The 19,868-nt window shown below is 43.3% G+C and overlaps 2 protein-coding genes across 2 annotated transcripts in view; one reads left to right on the top strand and one right to left on the bottom strand.

Annotated features, from left to right (window-relative positions):
• HDLBP (high density lipoprotein binding protein) overlaps positions 1–16,379 on the top strand; it is a 59,613-nt gene extending 43,234 nt beyond the window's left edge. The window contains exons 14-28 of the mRNA XM_056849376.1: positions 273–386; positions 1,567–1,653; positions 2,221–2,352; positions 3,634–3,852; positions 6,772–6,993; positions 7,083–7,301; positions 8,531–8,669; positions 10,280–10,434; positions 10,687–10,791; positions 11,136–11,270; positions 12,610–12,753; positions 12,914–13,099; positions 13,654–13,770; positions 14,726–14,854; positions 16,130–16,379. Coding sequence (XP_056705354.1) covers positions 273–386; positions 1,567–1,653; positions 2,221–2,352; positions 3,634–3,852; positions 6,772–6,993; positions 7,083–7,301; positions 8,531–8,669; positions 10,280–10,434; positions 10,687–10,791; positions 11,136–11,270; positions 12,610–12,753; positions 12,914–13,099; positions 13,654–13,770; positions 14,726–14,854; positions 16,130–16,216 — 2,190 coding nt within the window. The 3' untranslated portion in view covers positions 16,217–16,379. The remainder of the gene's footprint in view (positions 1–272; positions 387–1,566; positions 1,654–2,220; positions 2,353–3,633; positions 3,853–6,771; positions 6,994–7,082; positions 7,302–8,530; positions 8,670–10,279; positions 10,435–10,686; positions 10,792–11,135; positions 11,271–12,609; positions 12,754–12,913; positions 13,100–13,653; positions 13,771–14,725; positions 14,855–16,129) is intronic.
• Positions 16,380–19,380: 3,001 nt separating this feature from the next.
• The window catches only part of ANO7 (anoctamin 7), a 38,537-nt gene continuing 38,049 nt past the window's right edge, over positions 19,381–19,868 (bottom strand). Inside the window, exon 23 of the mRNA XM_056849885.1 lies at positions 19,381–19,434. Coding sequence (XP_056705863.1) covers positions 19,381–19,434 — 54 coding nt within the window. The remainder of the gene's footprint in view (positions 19,435–19,868) is intronic.

Genomic DNA, 19,868 nt, shown 5'->3' with positions numbered 1-19,868 from the left:
GTTGCATTTTAAATATGCTGTTTTAGGCAGAGACGCAAGGGGGATCTTAAGCAACTTTTAATGTGTGTGTGTGTGTCCCAGTATTCAGAGTGCTCATTAACTCCAACATTTATGTAGGTGTTGTATAACAAATACAGGATCTTCCCTTGGATTAAAGAGAGAGGGTTGGGTGGGCGAGCAGACTCTGTATTTTGTATTATAGAAATGATGGTCTGCCACTTGACTTTGTCTTGACCATTTCTACGTGACTTTGTCTTGACCACTTCTTGCAGGTTATCATCAACTTCCCAGATCCATCACATAAGAGTGATATTGTCCAGCTTAGGGGACCCAAGAACGAAGTGGAAAAATGCTCAAAGTACATGCAGAAGATGGTGGCAGATTTGGTAGGAGACACTTCATGCTTCCACCCCCCTTCGGGTTTGGTCTTAGGTTGCATTAGGACTGTAAATAACTTTGTTTTTAATTAGTTAAGCAATTGGTACTGTTTTAAGTGTTCAAGGTAACTTGCTGTTGCATCACTTGTTGGGAGTTCTTTCTCTGTTATATCCAGGCCTCCAAAAAGCAACTAGTGTAGAGTCTGAAGCTGTAAATGGTGAAGTCTGTTCCCCCCCCCCCCGACTTCAAAAGCAAGTCCTGCTAGTTCTATTCCTTGATTTCCATTATATTGTTCTTATCAGTTGCCCACATCGCTGATTGTCCTTAGTCACTTACAGTGCAGTCCTAAGAACTCTTTCTTGGGAGTAAGCCCCATTGAGTAGGATTCTTTAGTAAGCCTTTTTAGTAATGCACTTTCTGTGTATTTTTTCAATGTTGTTGTTCAGCTGCTGTTCCTGGTAGTTTTTGTGTGCCTCTGTTCTAACCTGAATTGGCTTACTATTCCACAATATATTTTTTTCTTAATACTGGGACTCACAAAGCATAGAGGGGAATTATTTGAGGGATGAACAACTTCAGCCTCAACTTTTACTTCTCGTCACAAGGAAAATTCCTCAAAGTAGGATGCAAAAAGGAGCCCCGTGGCGCAGAGTGTTAAGCTGCAGTACTGCAGTCAAAAGCTCTGCTCACGACTTGAGTTCGATCCCGACGGAAGTCGGTTTCAGGTAGCCGGCTCAAGGTCGACTCAGCCTTCCATCCTTCCGAGGTCGGTCAAATGAGTACCCAGCTTGCTGGGGGTAAAGGGAAGATGACTGGGGAAGGCACTGGCAAACCACCCCGCAAACAAAGTCTGCCTAGAAAACGTCGGGATGTGACGTCTCCCCATGGGTCAGGAATGACCCGGTGCTTGCACAGGGGACCTTTACCTTTACCTTTTTAGGATGCAAAAACATGGCTTGTCACAGGGAGAAAATGCCAGTCTTCTGCCTGCCCTGTGTACCCAATTGAACATAAAGAATAATTTCACTTCTCAGTCACCTACAGAAAACTTGTGTAGTTGGCTGGAAGTACACAGTCTGTGGTTGGTATTGCATATTGCTGGCCATGTGTGAAACAAGACACAGATGAATTTACGCTTATTGATAACTACAGTTTGTTTACACCTTTCTTTATTTCTTTCGGTGTAAGGTTGAAAACAGCTATTCTATTTCTGTTCCCATCTTCAAACAATTCCACAAGAATATCATTGGGAAAGGCGGCGCAAATATCAAAAAGGTAGAACTTTGTTGTTTCCTCAAGAGTTTTCTGTTTTCACACAACGTTCATTTAGAAAGATTACCCTATACATTCAGCATGTTGAGTTCTTAGTTTGCCACCTCAAGAATTCCACAGTGATTTCATGTAATCTTTTTGGTCTGTGACAATTAGAATTTTTGCATTATGGTCCCAGGAGACTATCTAGCTGTCTCTAAGAGTCTACAGTTCTCCTTCAAAATAATTACATCTGTGACTTCCTTTAAATAGTCAGCAGTGACTCATGGGATATGGAACCTTTAAAAATCTGGGAGAAGGGGAGGTGGGGGAAACACATTGCAATGGAAGGATTTTTTTTTTTTGGGGAGGGATAATACTTGACACCACACAGCAGGTATCCTAGTTTGCAATAATCAGCACTCCTGGCAAGTATTCGTTCCACACATCATATCACTAGCCAGAAACATGGTAAACTGTGTCATGTGGATCAAACCAAAGTTCTCCTTCACTGGTAAGATCTGCCTGTTTGTGCTGGAAGCCAGTCTGTTAGTTTCTCTTAACCTTTCCCTGCCCCCACTCTTTCTGTAGATCCGTGAGGAATGCAACACTAAGATTGATCTCCCAGCAGAGAACAGCAATTCAGAGACCATTATCATCACGGGAAAAAGAGCCAACTGTGAAGCTGCTCGCAACCGGATCCTATCCATCCAAAAAGACTTGGTAAGATGAATTACCCTTCTGAGTTGGTTTTAAGGTGTTCCAGGTAGAACCCAGTATTACTTAATGTTCCTAATTAAATTAAAGAAGAATTGGACATAGACTTTCTCAGTTTCCTTGAAAGGAACTATGATTCTTTTTGGAAGTGTCTATTAGCTTGGCTCCCCTTCCCCACTTTATATGCTTTCCACTCCTCCCTAAAGTTTCCAAATAAATTGCCAGCTAATGCCCATAATATTGAAACAGGAATACACAAAATACTTCTTCTCTTACCTTCCTATCCCACCCTCCGCCCCAATCCCAAGATTAAAATCCCAGTTCTTCAGCATCATCTGTTTTAATCATGATTGCTTAAAAGCAGCAAATAGTGTGCTACTTTGAAAAGATTGTTCAGGCCTGTTCTCTCCAACAACTCTCCAGTGGGAAGAAATTTTGTATTGGACCGGTCACCTCTCTCCCCCCCGCCTCCCCAAAAGCTGTTTCAAAATGTAACAGTTAAAGCTATCTTAGAGCCGTGACTTGCTGGAATAGATTTAATGAAATGTTGTTTCATTTCATAAACCATGACTTTAAAGACACCTTAGCAACACTGAGCTTAGACACAAGTGGCTGATCTTGAAAGTAAATATGTGGAATGAACACTGAGCTAAATGAAGGAAAAGGAATTGCCAAATCCTACTTGCTGTCCCACGATCAGCATGCAGAAGAAGGGGGAGTTCTCTTAAACTGGCAGCCAATTCTGTCTTGTGGATAATCCATATGATAATTGATGTTTCAGGGAGTGCAAGTAGATATGTGTAAGATGTGCTGTTGGGCCATTGCCCTTCAGTGATTCATTTTCTTTCCCTCCACCCAGCTGTTTAACAAACAGTTTGAGAATGGATGACCCAAATGGGGTTCTCGAGATGCAGTACACAGGGGATCAGCTATATCTAAGATGGGCAGGATTTTAATCCTTTTTGTTTTCCTGTTTTCCATTACCAGACTGTTTCTGAAATAATTACTACTGTTCCTTTTAATGTGGATGAATTTTCCTTCTAGAATTATTTTTGAGGCGAATAAGTGCACTTCTATGGGAATACTGCTGCCTGATTTCAGTTGGTGACTGTCATTTGCTGACACGTTCAGCTTCTTCTTGGCCTGTGTCCTAGATTTGCTTTAAATGAGAGTTAATAGGGATCTTCCTAGTAGTAAAAGCCCAGTATCTGCAGAGTTAGATCCTGTTCCTTTCTTACTGTTTCATCACATGGGAAGAAGAAAGAGATTTCTAATCCTTTTTCCTAGGCTAACATTGCTGAGATGGAGGTCTCTATCCCTTCCAAGCTGCACAATTCACTAATCGGTGCCAAAGGTCGTTTCATCCGCTCCATTATGGAGGAGTGCGGTGGGGTTCACATCCACTTTCCCACGGAAGGCTCGGGGAGTGATACTGTCACCATCAGGGGTCCTGCCCAGGATGTCGAGAAGGCCAAGAAACAGCTACTTCAATTGGCAGAGGAGAAGGTGAGAACTGTGAATGAGGGGAAAAAGTTGACGTTGGGTGGCCAGTTCCCTCAGCAATGATCTTTGAGTAGTTTTGGATGTGCGGCCAAAGCACAGCTTTTCTATTGGAGTGTAAAGAGTAGGGGTACCATGGCTAACACCAGTGTACTGCACTTTTAACTCTATGTCCGGGATGCAGTAGAGTTACAGAGCCAGCAACATTGTACAGTGGTTAGAGCAGTGGTTCCCAACCTTTTTTTGACCAGGGACCACTAGGACTTTTTTGTTTGGTGCAGGGACCCCAAGGTTCAAAATAAAAATTCCGAGAATTTGAAAATAAACTTTAATCATAACTGTTAGTTAAACATTAAACTTAGAATAATATTTGAATATATATTTTTATAATAGAGAACTTTTAATTGAAAATATTAATTTATTATAGGTTTATAACTTTGTTTTGCAGACCTTAATTTAGTTCTCGTGGACCCCTGGTTGGGAACCAGTGGGTTAGAGTAATGAACTACAGTCTGGGAAACCTGGGTTTGAGTCTTCACTCTGTAGTGGAAGCTCACTAGGTGACCTTGGTCCAGTCACACTCAGCCTAAAGTACTTCACAGAATTGTGGTGTTGATAAAATAACGGAGGAGGAACAATTGTAAACTGCTTTGGGTCCCCATTGGGGAGAAAAGTGGGGTATCGATATCTAAACTGAATGAAAAGTTGCATTTGTTTTCCTAGTGCAGACAAAGTTGGTGGTATGTTTTGATCATGGAGGGGTGCTATAAGGTTATCACACCCCTCCCATTGTAGATCTGAATATTTATCACTGAAATTATGTGAAGGTCCAGATGTAACTAATGGATATTGAGCCCTGCGTATTTCTCTTATTCCAGGATGGTTAGATTTGGCAGCTAATATAACATAGCAGATGGAGACTGAGCAAGATTTGAATCTAAGCTACCTTTGGGTGGCTGAGGTTACCACTCGGATTATGAGGCTCCCTGTTATGTTGGGTTAAAAACCAATAAGCCGTCTAACCAACTGCAGTTGTTCTTGATCAGCATCAACACTCAAGGGCCTCGAAAAGAGTTGCTACTCCTTTTAATTGGACAAGTTGAGATTAAATCTACAAAACACTAGTTTTCCATCAAACTGTTGTTCCTTCCTCAGTTTGTTACACATTTCTGTTAATGTTAGATTGGCTAATAAGTCTTTGTTGTCAAGTGTACTGCTAAAGAATTATCCTCTAGGGCAGTGGTTCCCAACCTGGAGTACATGTACGAACCAGGAAATTTAGGGGTATGTGAAAAAAATTGAATAATGGTGGGAAAAGGCATCTGAAATAACTAGCTATATCAATTACAAACATTTTGGTAATATAAATGGTACGATTTATGGAAATAGGCTGCCAAGGTGTATGCAAGTGAAAAAAGGTTGGCAACCACTGCTCTAGGGCATTTTGGTGTGGTGTTGGTGGTTTTCCCCTATCAGTGGGATTGTTGCTTGGTTACGTGTGCACAGCCTATATTTAAGCATAGGGGGGGGGCAGCTTCAACATGCTGGTTTCTTCCTCAGAGTCTTGCCTGTGTCTGGGAGAATATGCAGCTTGTCTGGAATTTGGACATCTATTGGTCCCTTCAGAATAACTTCTTGGCGCTTGACAAGCTTAAACTTCATCCCTAGTTAGAACAGACTCTCTGTTTACTACCCAAATAAACACTCTTCATATGTAGTTTTTATTTTTAGGTTTTGGTCTTTTTAAAGAACAGACACGTCCTACATTTTATAGGCCTGGTGGCTCTGACAAGGCTGGGTTTAATGGCTGTGAGTCTGGCCCTATTGGGTTACTTGAGAGCAAGTGGTCCCTTTGGCTAAATAGCTGGCCTTTCTGTCACCCTCCTATCTTGTGTCAGTCTAGCCTCTTTGTGGAGCCGATCAAGATGTGTAGTACAGGAGCTGAAAGCTGTAGTTCTGTTTGCCTTTCTCTGCTGTTTATTTACTGCAAATTTTAAGAGTTCATATTTATTAATTTGAATCTTGCTGTTCTTCCAAAGGAACTCAAGGTATACACATGTGGGGGGGGGGGACTCTCCCATCTTCTGTTCATGATGTTTAAAGGTAGCTGACTCCTTTGTGGATGACACAAGCTACATGATGGGGCCACTCTTGGACAAGATAAGGACATCTTGACTCCCCAAGTAGATTGAAAAACACAACTTTGTAAATTAATAAAAGGCAAGGAGATCGTCAAACTAGCACAAGGAGGACTGAAAATGCTCTGGAAGGGACAGGCTGTTAAGAGCAGCCGTGTGTCTGATAAATGGAGGGGGGGGGGAGGAATTGGCCTACTCAAAACTCCGGGAGGCTGAGAAAATTCTGGTGGGTGGGTATCAACAAACTGTTGCCTCACAGGCTTCCAGAACACTTACCGGAGGTGGATGCATTTTTAACAAAAACCCGTAGTTAATTGAGTTAACATTTAGAAGAAAAAATATTTTTTGCAAATTTATTTAGGACACAGATCCTTCCTGGTGTGAGCAATGCTGCAAATATTTGGAGAACTTGCTATGGAGCCTTTTCTGTCACTAGCGGAAGCAGTGGGTATTTTGCTGATTAGATGCAGGCAAACCAGTGTTATTGACATGATCGGTAGGGTCATTTTCTTCTTACTTTTCCTGGAATAGAATTTTGTTCACAATGTGCAGTCTCAAGTATGGGTTTTTGCCTTCCCTATTCCTACACTGAATAGTCTCTGGGCACGAAGATTCAAAAATGAAGCTTTAGAATGATGTATTTTGTCTTCCATGATTAGGTTTAGCAAGCAGGCACTTGCCGAAGGGTAAAGTGCATGGTAGCCTTTTGTCGTCATTACACCAAACAGAATTTAGAGAAATGCCAAAGAATTTTATATATTGACTTTCGATTATTCTTTCCCCGTAGCAAACCAAAAGCTTTACTGTAGACTTGCGCGCCAAGCCAGAGTATCACAAGTTCCTGATTGGCAAAGGAGGTGGCAACATTCGCAAGGTGCGCGACCACACAGGAGCTCGCATCATCTTCCCTACTTCAGAGGACAAAGACCAGGAGCTGATAACTATTATGGGAACGGAGGAAGCGGTCAAGGACGCTCAGAAGGAGCTGGAGGTGCTCATCAAGAACTTGGTGAGGAAGGCATTTGTTTATTTTAAAACTTGGATATAAATGTCTTGGATAAAATTTGCTACTCACTGTTGGACCTCGTGTATTTGCAGGACAACGTAGTCGAAGATTCCATGACCGTGGACCCTAAGCATCACCGGCATTTTGTCATCCGGAAAGGGCAGGTACTACGGACCATTGCGGAGGAGTATGGGGGTGTGATGGTGAGCTTTCCCCGTCCTGGCACGCAGAGTGATAAGGTCACCCTTAAAGGAGCAAAGGACTGTGTAGAAGCAGCGAAGAAACGCATCCAGGAGATCATTGATGACTTGGTGAGTGTCTCTCTTTTATATGGACCCCTGGTCAGTGTTTTCTAGTCTAGAAGGCTGATGCCCACACTAGGTTGTGTGCGATGATACAGGTTCAGACAGCTGGACAACAAGCCCACCGAGTTAGTCTATATGGTTCTGAACTTCATTTGGCTGTAATTAGAATAGTTTTCGTTGGAATTGTGTGACCACCATATATAAGGTCCTGTCCTATTGGATTAACTTTGGATAACTCTGGCACGTCTTTGTGGGAAAATGTGTTTTCTATTTCTGAGTAGATTACAGCTTCGCTTTTTTAAAAAAATGCTTGAATTAAAGGGATGATCTGCCCTTAATTCCATACCCTTCAGTAATGAATTGACAGAGAAGGGAAGGGATGCTCACTTTAATTTCCGTTCATAGTCTTACAGTGAAACTCCTCAGATTTTTAAGGTATATTGGAGAGCTCTCTTTCCAAAGGAATTAAGCCTCTGACTTGTCTTGTGGGTGTTCGATGCTTACTGTTAGTTTGGTGACAGTGGCTTTGAAAAATGTGTACCTTTTAGCTTGCTGTCTGACAAAATGATTGTTTTAGTATTTCAGGTAAATTTCAAAATTGTTTTTAAAGCACGAATGGAAGCAGGAGAGGGTTTGTGTCTATACAGATGTTTGCACTATGACTAGAACCCATGAAGCTGCCTTAAACTTAGTTGACCTGTCTAGGTCAATATTGTCTCTTTTGACAGTCAATAGCCCTCTGGCATCTAGGACAGAGAGAGGTCTTTCCCGGTGTCTTCCACCTGACTTTATTCAACTGGAGATGGCAAGGAGGAAACCTAAGATCTTCTGCTTTGTGAAACATGCGCTCCTAATCACTGAGCCATGCCTTGCTCCTATTAGAAACAATGCACACTTTTGAGAATAAACAACTAGGTCCAACAGATTCACCTGGCCCATTTCAGATACTCATTTTATGGTACTTTCATACTTTGCCTTTCTTCCCAGCAGGGACCTAATCAGCTTGTGTCATTCCCCTCTTCTCCATTTTATCTTCACAACAACCTGAGAATGTGTGACTGGTTCAAGGTCACCCAGCAAGCTTTAATGGCAGAGTGGAGATTTACATCTGGGTTTCCTAGATCCTAGTTGGACACTCTGATCCCTAGACCACACTGGGTGTATTAGTGAGATCCTTGTGTGTTGCAAAATGTCATTACAATTTTATCTTGTAAATTCTTCTCTCCTACTTGCAGGAAGCTCAGGTGACAATAGAATGTACCATTCTTCAGAAGTATCACCGCTCTATTATGGGCCCCAAAGGTTCCAGGATCCAGCAGATCACCCGTGACTATGGTGTTCAGATCAAATTCCCAGACCGGGAGGAGAACACAGGTATGAAGCCCTGATAGTCTGCTAGTGAGAACAAATGCCCTTTTGGGGGAACAAAATTATGTTTGCCACGATTTTATAGGCAGACTGCTTTCATCCTGCCACTTTGCTCAACCAGCTTGGAAGGCCTTCCTCTGGTCCAAGCAGCCTTCCTCTAACGGAAGAGGCTTCTGCTGAAAAAGGAGCTTCTTGCATCAGAGGGAGGATGCTTCAGCTGTTGGAAGCCTACAAGATTGACAGAGCTGAGCAAAGAAAGTGGTAGGATATAAGCTACTATTTCTTGAACGTTTTCTAGCAATCTGATTTCCTTAGGAATTGACCATGTAAAAATAAAAGCCCATATATGCTCCCGAGGGATTGGCTCAACATGACCTTGAACCACTACAGATTTGCCTTAAGGATGACTTAGAGTTGGTTAATTGACTTCCAGAACAGTAAAGAGAAATGAAGAGGTGCTGTGTGAGCTTTGCACATCTGAGTAAAGCCTTCTGAGGGTATGTCACCTAGCAAATGAGTTAGATCAGCAACAGATCCAACTAGGGTTGCCACTCATGCAGCTTTTGCAGGGGGCCTCCCAGCAATGTTTCCTGTCCCCTGTCCTTGCTCAGTCAAGTGGCATGGACAACAGGGTGCCAATCGACACCTGGATGTCACTTCCTGTTTTGGAACAGGAAGTGATGTCATTACACTAGGAATTTTAAAAATCCCTATGGCAAAACCATAGAGATGTGAAAATTCCTAGACGGTCATGATGTCACATCTCAAGTCCCCCCACCCACTGCAGTGCTTCTAGGAATTGCCAGCCAATGGTTGGCCGCCCTAGCTCCTATACATGGACTCTGTTTTGACTCCCTTGTAGAATGGCCTGCCTGAGAAGGTCAAAAAAAAAACCCACACACTTATTTTGCAGAAAGTGCAAAACAGAAATGTTCAGGAGTACATTTTTATAAAGGGATTTACAGTTGCCATGTAATGGAACAACTCAGCAGAATGTTTTTATATGATGATAGGATTGGAGTCTATTGCAATGCTTATATATATATCACTTTGCTATTACTATGTTGTCTTCTACTTTTTGTAACTCACGTAGTGTGTTATGGTATGTCATGCCTTAATGTTTTATTTGCATTGTTTTCTAATTCTGTAATCCTAGTTCTATTGCATTGTTTACAAGATGTCTCATGTGGTCTGAATGTTGTTTTTTTGTTTTTTTTTGTAATCATCCTTGAGTCTCAATGAAGTCAGATTATAAATAAATAAACCTCAATGTCTTCTTTCTTCATCAAGTAATGCTGTCCCACCATACAGTGAAAATTGACTAATGAATAACTTTTTATAGATTGCCGGTATTATGTTTACTAAAAAATGTTGCTTGTAATCGAATGGCCTTGGGCTTTGACTTGGGTCTTTGGGATGACTTGGGCATCCAGTGCATTTCTAATGAGATGATGACTAATGGCACTTAAATGAGAGGCTTTTAAAATGCTCCCTTTCCAGACTCTGCTGGGATTTTAAAGGCCGAACAATCCGCATTCTGTACTACTGTGAACATGGAAAGTTTAGATAGTAGCTGAGAGTTTAAGGCTAATTGTTTCTATCTTCTGTGATTGCAGCTCCTACCGCAGAGTTAGCAGTGCAGGAGAATGGTAAAGAAAGCAATGAAGGGAAAGAGTCCAAAGAAGCTGATCCTGGCTCGCCAAAGAAATGTGACACCATCATCATCTCTGGCCGTCGAGAGAAATGTGAGGCGGCCAAAGAGGCCCTGCAGGTGAGTGAGTTTGATACTGAGTATGCATAGAACTAGGGAGGGGTGGAGTATCTGCATGTCCTGAAAGGTGATGTTTGCTAATTTTGCTTACTGGATGCTATTAAAGGTGATCCAAGTATATATGATCATAAAGATATATTAATTGTGGCTTACTCTAGGAATTTAGCCTTGTTGAAACTATTAAGTAATTCAGAAAAATCCTTTGCTACCTCTTCAGAGAACCTGCTTAAGATCCTAGTATCCTTTTTTCAGGCTCTGGTTCCTGTTACCATTGAAGTAGAAGTGCCCTTTGACCTTCATCGTTTTATCATTGGTCAGAAGGGTGTTGGGATCCGGAAAATGATGGATGAATTTGAGGTGAGTTGCTTCTCAGCTGCCTCCTCTCCCTAAGCTTTGGGGGGAACTGGTTGGTTGATCTTAAAGGACAATCCAGTCCTGCGGTGTATGCTGTTGCTTAAGTGTGAATTATTTGAGAGCCGGAGAAAGAATGTCACTTTGCTATCTGGCCTATGCAGTGACATCACATAATGTGTTCTTCTCTGCAGCCCTTCATGTTTTCTGATGATTAGAGCAGGCAGCCTGAAAGTAGCAGTGATGTTAATTGATTCTTAAGCACTTGGAAGATCCTACTCCTTGATGACAGGGTTGTAGATGGCTGTAAAGGCTCCTTAAGGTAATGACAGCTTGCCTCTTGTTTTTAGGTAAATATCCAAGTTCCTGCTCCAGAGCTTCAGTCCGATATCATCTCTATAAGTGGGCTTGCTTTTAACCTTGACCGTGCCAAGGCCAGACTACTGGAGAGAGTGAAGGAGCTTCAAGCAGAGCAAGAAGATCGGGTACGCTACGCTGGGACTGCTGTGGCTTGCCAACCAGCTTGCCTTGCCTTACTGGAAGAACAAAATTCAAGAGCTGCAGATCATGTTGATTTGAGGATGTTGTGTATATGGAGAGATCCTGATAACAGCTTTAAGCAGGATGAGTAACTTCTGCAGTGTTTTAGGGCCTGATACTGGAGAGTTTTGTGTAATCTGGACAAGTAAAAAATTCCTGCTGCATTACTGTTGGCTTGGAACTGCCTCTGTTGGCAGAACATCAAATTACTCCCTAGTACAAGTTTAGGCTGAAAGGCTGCATTATTGACCAGAACAGCATTTCTGGAGCACAGCCTTGAGACTTGGGCAGTCATTTGCTTAGACTAGCTTGCGTGTAGCTTGTGTGTGTGTGTGTGTGAGTATCTGTGCTGCTGAAATAGTGTGAAAATGGGGGGTCTCTGTGATTTGGAACATCTTGTAGACACGGGCCAAGAGAACTAGCAGTTTATCCCCTAGCTTCATATGGCGATGAACTAAAATCTTAGGGATTCGTGCCTTATTCATGTGGCTTTCAGGAAACTGGAAGGGTGATGTCTTGTGACACTTAAAAGTCTGATTTAATTTTATTTCAGCATAAGCTTTCATGAGTTGGACCCCACAGAAATAGGGTCTGACTCACAAAAGCTTATACTGAGATGTGAGACTTTAAGGTGCCAGAAAACTTAATTTTAACTGCAGCAGATTAACATGGCTGACAAATTCAGAAGACTGATGTAAGACTGTCCTCAAACATTGTATGGGAGAAATCAGGAGAGGCAAGAGATCCTTTGGGATTAGTAAAATAACACTTTCGGTTAGGACCAGCCAGTATTCACAATGCAGATTTTGAGATATGGAGAACTGTCTGATACTTTAAAAAAAAAAAAAAGAGGGAAAGGTTATTTGAAGGCATGGTTCTAAGTCCTGGTCTGTAGACAACTTCATTCTTAAGAGTGTGTGATGTCATTGCAGACTTAAGTAGACTTTTCTCTGCGCAACTTGAGATCCCCAGACATCAAAAGTCAAGACAAAATAATAATGCAAGAATTCTCTTGGAAAAGTATAAGAATTGGTATTAAGCTATGGCTATCTCCTTGCACTAATTGGAACTCACAGAGCAGAGAACAGAAGCAAAGAAACATAGGTATTGGTTGAAGGCCTGGCTGTTGAGCCCTTGATTGCAGACAAATCCTCATCTTGCCAGGTGGTAGAAGGTGCTTTCACTGTTGTCCTAGATCTTCCCTCTTGGGTGACTAAATGTGATATTCTTTGTCAGACAGAAGTTGTGCTAATGTTGAAATGTTTCCCTATTTGGTTGCTTTAGGCCTTGAGGAACTTTAAGTTGACAGTTGCTGTGGACCCCAAATACCACCCTAAGATCATCGGCCGAAAAGGTGCTGTGATCACCCAAATCCGCACAGAGCATGATGTGACCATACAATTTCCAGACAAGGATGATGAATCCCAGGTGAGGAACCTGGGCAATTAAGGCTGGAGGGGGACATTCTCTCTGTCTGCTGTTCCAATTCTCGCTCTCTGGAAGCATTGTCAGCCAGCTGGCCCTCCCTTGCCAGAGACTCCCTTGCTTGTGGGGCCTGACGTTAACTATCGTAACTTCCCCCCCTAAGGCCCAGGATCAGATCACCATCACTGGCTATGAGAGGAATGCTGAGGCTGCCAGAGATGCCATCATGAAGATAGTTGGTGAACTGGAGCAGATGGTCTCGGAAGACATCACTCTGGACCATCGTGTTCATGCCAGAATTATTGGTGCACGTGGTAAAGCCATTCGCAAGATCATGGATGAATTCAAGGTAAGGACAGTGTAACTGGTGTCTGGGAAATAGAAGAGCTAGATAGGTCCACGTCCTTAGCAGCAGGCAGTATGTGTGTGTTCTGGTATCAAATGACATCATGCAACAAATCATTGCACTGGTTTTGAAGGTACAAAGAACATCAAGACCATAAATGACTGACACAGCTGAGATACTAGGAAGAGGAGAAACATGCTTTCCTTTATCCCTTCCTCCCTTGCTTTCAGAAGTAACTGCAGATGGGGCTAGAACCACTTCAGAGCAGGACAGACAAATTCTGATGGCTCAGTACAGCAAAACTAAGTAATATTCATATCTTCATCACCCTCCGAAGAACAGGGCTCCTGTTCAAACACTGCACAGTAAATGAGGAGAGTCAATTTGTTGACCTTGACACCTGCAAGAATGAATGTTACTTCCCTTTTCATATGGAAAACCCAAACAAATTAAACTATTAGTATCCATCTCCACCACTGTGCAGTTTGTTCTATTTCCCATGGTTTTATTTGCTCTCCTCTTCAGCAGCACATCTTAAATCCTCTTTGGCTTTCCAGGTGGATATCCGTTTCCCTCAGAGTGGAGCTGCTGACCCCAACTGTGTGACTGTGACTGGACTTCCTGACAACGTAGAGGAAGCGATTGATCACATCTTGAACCTGGAAGAGGAATATGTGAGTACTAAGTTTGGTGGAAAGTTGTATTAAACTTTCACTAATCCCTGGGGGTTTAAACTCCTTACCATGTACTTCATTGGATGTGCTGCTTGAGCATTCTCAACAAAACATCATTCATGAACATGTGAATCTGCCTTGTACTGAATTGTCTACTCTGATTGGCAACAGCTCTCCAGGGTCTCAGTTAGATGTCTTCACACTACTTGGTCCTTTTAACTGGAGATACTGGGGGTTTAGTGCCAGCGTGGTGTAGTGGTTAAGAGCAGTAGCTTGGAGTGGTGGAGTCTGATCTGGAGAACTGGGTTTGTTTCCCCACTCCTCCACATGAGTGGTGGAAGCTAATCTGATGAACTGGATTTGTTTCCCCTCTCCTACACACGAAGCCAGCTGGGTGACCTTGGGCTAGTCACAGTTCTCTTAGAGCTCTCTCAGCCCCACCTACCTCACAGGGTGTCTGTTGTGGGGAGGGGAAAGGAAGATGATTGTAAGCCGGTTTGAGTCTCCCTTAAGTGGTAGAGAAAGTCGGCATATAAAAACACCAACTCTTCTTCTTCTTATTTATTTAATTCATTTATGCCCCACCTTTCTCCCCCCAATGGGGACCCAAAGCGGTTTACATCCTTCTCCTCTCCTACATTTTATCCTCACAGCAACCCTGTGAAGTAGGTTAGGCTGAGTGTGGCTGGCCCACGGTCACCCAGCAAGTTTCTAAGGCACAAGTGGGGATTCGAACCTGGTTCTCTCAGATACTAGTCCAACAGTTTTAACTACTGGCTCTCCAGGATTGGACCTGGGACCTTCTGCATGCCAGGCAGGTGTTCTACCACTGAGCTATCACCCCTCCCCTGATAGTAGGGGGGTGTCTTTAAGAGTGTGAAACAGCCAAAGTTTGATTGTGGTGAAATAAGCATATCTAACCCAGCTAGTCTTGTGTGTATTTGTGATGTTGCAGCTGGCTGATGTTGTAGACAATGAGGCGATGCAAGTCTACATGAAACCCTCTTCTCATGAAGAAGCGAAGGCTACATCAAAGGGATTTGTGGTCAGAGATGCCCCTTGGACAGCAGGCAACACTGAGAAGGTCAGTGCTATCCCCTCCCTTGTTATTTAGTATACTATCATAGTAGCTGAGGCTATTCTGTGGATGCTGTAAGAATCCTTCATTTATGAACTTGGTGGTCCTTCCTCTCTGAGCACTCAGCATACTGTCCAGCTAAGGCAGGGTGATGTGGGGGTCACAGAAAATACTTGTTGCATAGGCTGTATCTCATGTTGCCATGGCTACCCTTATCTGCACTACACCTTTTGGAACAACTCTACTAGGGTTTCTCTCCCTTTGACTCTTAAGAAGCTTTTCCATAACTCTGTTGGTGAACATGCCTTGCTTTTTTCACGAGGTGGTATGCTTTGCCTGTGTGTGTTTCTTCTCCTTTCCTCCTTCCAGTTAGGAACACCAGGCATTGTTAATTATGGAGGCTGGTGAGTTTCCTGCATGGTGTAGAATCATGTGGGCCCCGTCAGGTTGCCTTTGGTTAAGTACTACTTAAAGATGATCTCTTAAGTTTATACACCTTTGGCTTAGGACAAGTTCCACCAACATGCAAGGCAAGCATTACAGCCCACAGATTCTCCTCTAACTTTGGAAAGAATGTACTCTCTAACTTCCTAGTGCTGCTGCAGAGTCATGCAGCGGGTGGTGGACAGATTGGCTGGCCAGCCAAAGGAAGATTCCGCCTGTTTTTCCTCCTCCAAATGCCTTAGTTAGGTACATCAGATAAAAGTCTCCAACATGCTGAAATGTATCATTGTGTACAGACACCATGGATCCAAGGCACTGGTAGGGGGAAGAGGAGGAAGAATGTGGAAGTAGGGAGAACCTTCTTGTCTCTTGTCCTGTGCTGCCACCAAATGGCTGTACAATGGAGGCAGGGTCTAAACACTCATGGGGAGCGCTATGGGGGCTCGGGACGGGGCTCAGAATAGCCAGAGTTGTTTGCTAAGGGGAGCTCACCCATCGCTTGCACTGCTGGAGAACTGTGGATTCTAATCCTGTTTCTGCCTTTAAAAGTTATTCACCTTTCACATAAGTGATATAGTTTTCTGCTGACAGCTGATTGTTTACTTTTGGGGTAACATTTCTTTTTAAAGGTTGTCGCAATATTGCTTTTGTTAATACCAAGCAGTAGTTATAATCCATAAATCTCTGTTCGTGTTAGCACCATGATAAGATAGCTATTACCCTGACAGTTTGCCATTGCTATTGTTGACTGTTTCACTCTTTATACAGGTTAGTGGTATGCTGTGTATTACAAGTCTTGCGCTTATACCAATTATGGCTTTTTGTTTGTGCCTGCAGGCTCCTGACATGACCAGTTCTGAAGATTTCCCTAGCTTTGGAGCTCAGGTGGCCCCCAAGACCCTCCCTTGGGGTCCCAAGCGGTAATGACTTGGAAATAACTTGTCCAGCCACCTGCCTCAAGGTGCCCTTTCTGAATTCTGACCTAGTGGCTGGATCTAGTACAAATTGCCCATGGGGGGGTTGGGTCTCTTAATGAAACTAGAGTGCTACCCCTTTTGAGATTCTCTGTTTCTGTGTTTAAGCCTAATCATGCTTCAGTTTGACTTTTTCTGTACTCATCGTCTTGGGGGGGGGGGGACCCATGTTAATCCCAACCTAAATGCAGACACTTTTTCTTTGGAATTTCAGCCTCTCACTTTCATGTTGGCCACGGTATAACAACCCAACCTCCCAGGTACATCTTATGAAGCACTCTAGCCTCCATTAGGAGATCTCCTTACTGTGGCTAGGAATCTACTTCCTGTCTCACCTCAGGAAATGCATTTCCTTGATTTTCTACAAAGCCAAAACATTTGTTCTTTTCCCTCCTTGTCCTGTTTCTCCAAGGCCTTACCTTTGTAGAGTGCAATCAACTTACCCTTTCAACTGCCAAAAAAACCCCCCTCCCAAACCCACACCCGTCTAACACTGCTATTGAACAAGAGTTGAAATTGGCTGGCCTGGATGGATGAAAGAAGCACATCCTGGAGTTGGAGGAACCAAAGAAGCAGCACAAGCGTTGCTTCTCTGCCATGCCAACTGTACCAAAACTCTCCCCTCTTGGTATGAGTATCAATTTTGCAACTCATCACCAGTATTTCCCCCATCGCTTTTCCCGTTCTTCCGTTCCAGCAGTACTATGGCTTAATGGAGCCAGAAAACTGACAGTATTATTGGGTCTAACAGAATTTGGTTCAGCCAAAAGTGCCATGGTAACATGCCACAGAAGCTGGTGGGTGATCGTGCAGTGTTGAAAAAAGGGTGCATTGCCCCCTTTCCAGGCTTGACATAGTGATGGCATTTAAGTACCCCGGGGGGTTAGGGTGTGTCCTTTTTGCTTTTTACTATTGCCTTCTTTCTACCTCAAGCCAGTATGACAGTGGCCTGCTTCTTCAGACAGCCCCCCTCTTGCTTCCTTGTATCATGACTGTTGTTCCTCTATGAGCGGAGGAATGTTTTGTGTGGGGCTTCCATTAGGCTACATGGCAACTAGGTTTTCCCTTCTACAAGAACAGTCTTAATTGCTGCCACTGAATTTGACCTGTAGTCTTGTGACAAAGGTTGGGCTTTGGATGGAGGCAGGGAAGGAACAGCACTCTCTTTAACTTGAAGGGAAGCTGAATGTGGTTCAGTCTTAAAAAAACGAAGCCTCTCTTTTAGGGGAGGACAAGAATACCCACATTCAGCGAAAGTTTGACAGTATGTGTTCTGTCTCGCACACCTGTAGTTCCTGTATCCTAAGCTGCTGCCATAAATGGATACACGGCTGCTTGTATTTGAAGCTGCTCTTCCAGCTGTTACAAGGTATATCTCTCTTTTCTGCAGAAGATGCTGGGGGAGGGCAGCTCCCGCTCCTCTGTCAGCTCTGCCCACCACATCCCCACCCACCCCCTCCCTTGCCAGGAGCTTCTCTGAGCCATGAGTGAGGACCCTCGCCCCAGGGTTGCTTTATTCCTGTACCACGTACTGGCTATAAATGTCTGCAAAGCTCTTGTCTTCCCAGACCGCTTTCCCATTAAGAAGGTAAAAAGCAATCTTGCTTTTTAAGCAAGCCCAAGTGAAAGGGGAGAGATCACTTCTCTGTAGTAAGTTCCACTTTAGAGAAGAGCAGGACAAGCCCCTCTCACCCTCTGAGCAGGAGACTGAAACAGGGTAGTAGTGTGTTAATGTCTTGCCAGTGGTACCTGGTTGTCTGAATGTCCCATGTCACTCGCACAGCCTTGAACTGCTATTGAGCATGGCCCCCACCCCCTGCCGTCTGTTCAAACTGTTGTGCCCAGTACTTCCCACCCGTCCACCTCCCCTTAGTCTGCAGCAGATGCTCTGCGGAGTTGTGCTCCATGCCCTCTTAATGTCTTCCATATTATGTTTCCATGGCAATGATCCCTTGGCCTTAACTTTGGAATTTGGAGATTATATGCAAAACATGTATAAAGGCTCATGAGTATGGATGACACTGGAATTTTATAAATTCTAAAAAAAAAATAAAACCTGAAACAGCTTTGACTATTTGTTTTTTTATTTTCCTTATATCAACTTCCTTTAAAAACAAATCACTCTAGGTTTCTGACTTGCCAATGGAGTTCTTTTAAACTTGCATTTATTTATTTATTTATTTATTTGCTATTTATATTGCATGGCAGTTTCTGTCCAGTGATCAGGAATACCATTCAAGCATGATTAAGATCAAAGTCTCTGGGATTTTAGCGTGGTGCTTATACATGTAGAGAAATAGAAGGTAATTATTGCAGTCATGTATTGCATCAGTAGGAGAGAAGGGCAGATCAGGCTTTTTTGGGTAGAGGAATTAAAAGCTCTTAATTCCATCAGGGGCAGTTAGACACTTGGATTAAGCTGGCTATGGGATGCAAAGATGACTGCGCACGTGCCAGTCAAGCTGATAATCAGCCCGGCCGCAGCCTAATTCCTTGGCTCAGCTCCAGCATAGGCTGAGAGTGAAGGAAGCAGTTCTTTATCCTCGTATTGCGCAATGTGTCCTGGAGCGCAGTTTGCAGACTCCTCTTTCACCTATGAGAAGTTGCTTTATTGATCCTGTCACCTAATCCCAAGTATTACACTTTAGCCCTCCCTCAGTAGTAAACGAGAGCGGAGAACAGTACTTGTCAATCCTCACTCCTAAAATTCAATCCTTTACAGACAGTGATTTCTGTAACAATCTTTGTTCAGGCTCCTGTGAGGAAGGCAACTGGCGGCTCATCCCTGGTGCAGCAACAGCAAAGCCAAAACCCGAGCTGTTGGGATTCATCAATCAGTCCACATTTGTAATGTTACTGCATTAATACTTTACCCAGCTGCAGTGATAAGTGGGCAGGCAAAATTCCTGAGGCCGTTAAAAGGTTTCAAGCACTTGAGAGACAGCAGTTGGAGCTGGTATCACTCCAAAAACTGCTACACTTGCATGAGCTGTGACAACAGCCTCTGGTTTTCCTTTGATGAAGCTTCCTCCTCCAGATGTTTGGTGTCTTGGCCAGGACCAAACAGATTTCAGCATTCTCTCTCTCTCTCTCTCTGGGACTTCAACCTTCCCACTATGGGCCCTGCTGCTGTGCCATGGAGGTCGGTTCTATTGCCTCAACAAGAGCCTGTCTCAAAGAAGAGAAGGGCTAGTTAAGGCATTCATACTTTAACAGTACATGCTCAGACAATGGGTAACTTGTATTCCGAAGTATATTCCAAGCCAAATTCCAACATATTTGGGGCATTGAAACATCCTCCCCAAATATCCAGAACCTGAAACCATACTTTCACACGAAGCTGAAATAATCGCTAACATATCTGGGGTATCTTTGCTACCCCAAGGAAACATCTGTGCGGTAAGGTTGCCAAGAGACCTGGAGAAAAATGGTCTGTCTGTTTAGTAGAGGTTTAATGTGTGGAAATGGGCAGCTGAAGGTTTTTATGTCATGGAGGCAAATACCATTGATTACAAAATAACATCCCATTAAGCCTCTGTTAAAGGGACAAGACATTTTTATACAAGCCAATGGCAACATTACTGGTGAGATAAATGTTTTGT

Source organism: Euleptes europaea, chromosome 5, assembly GCF_029931775.1.
Source record: "Euleptes europaea isolate rEulEur1 chromosome 5, rEulEur1.hap1, whole genome shotgun sequence".
In the NCBI taxonomy this organism is placed as follows: Eukaryota; Metazoa; Chordata; class Lepidosauria; order Squamata; family Sphaerodactylidae; genus Euleptes; species Euleptes europaea.
This window is presented reverse-complemented; position numbering and strand designations above follow the sequence as displayed.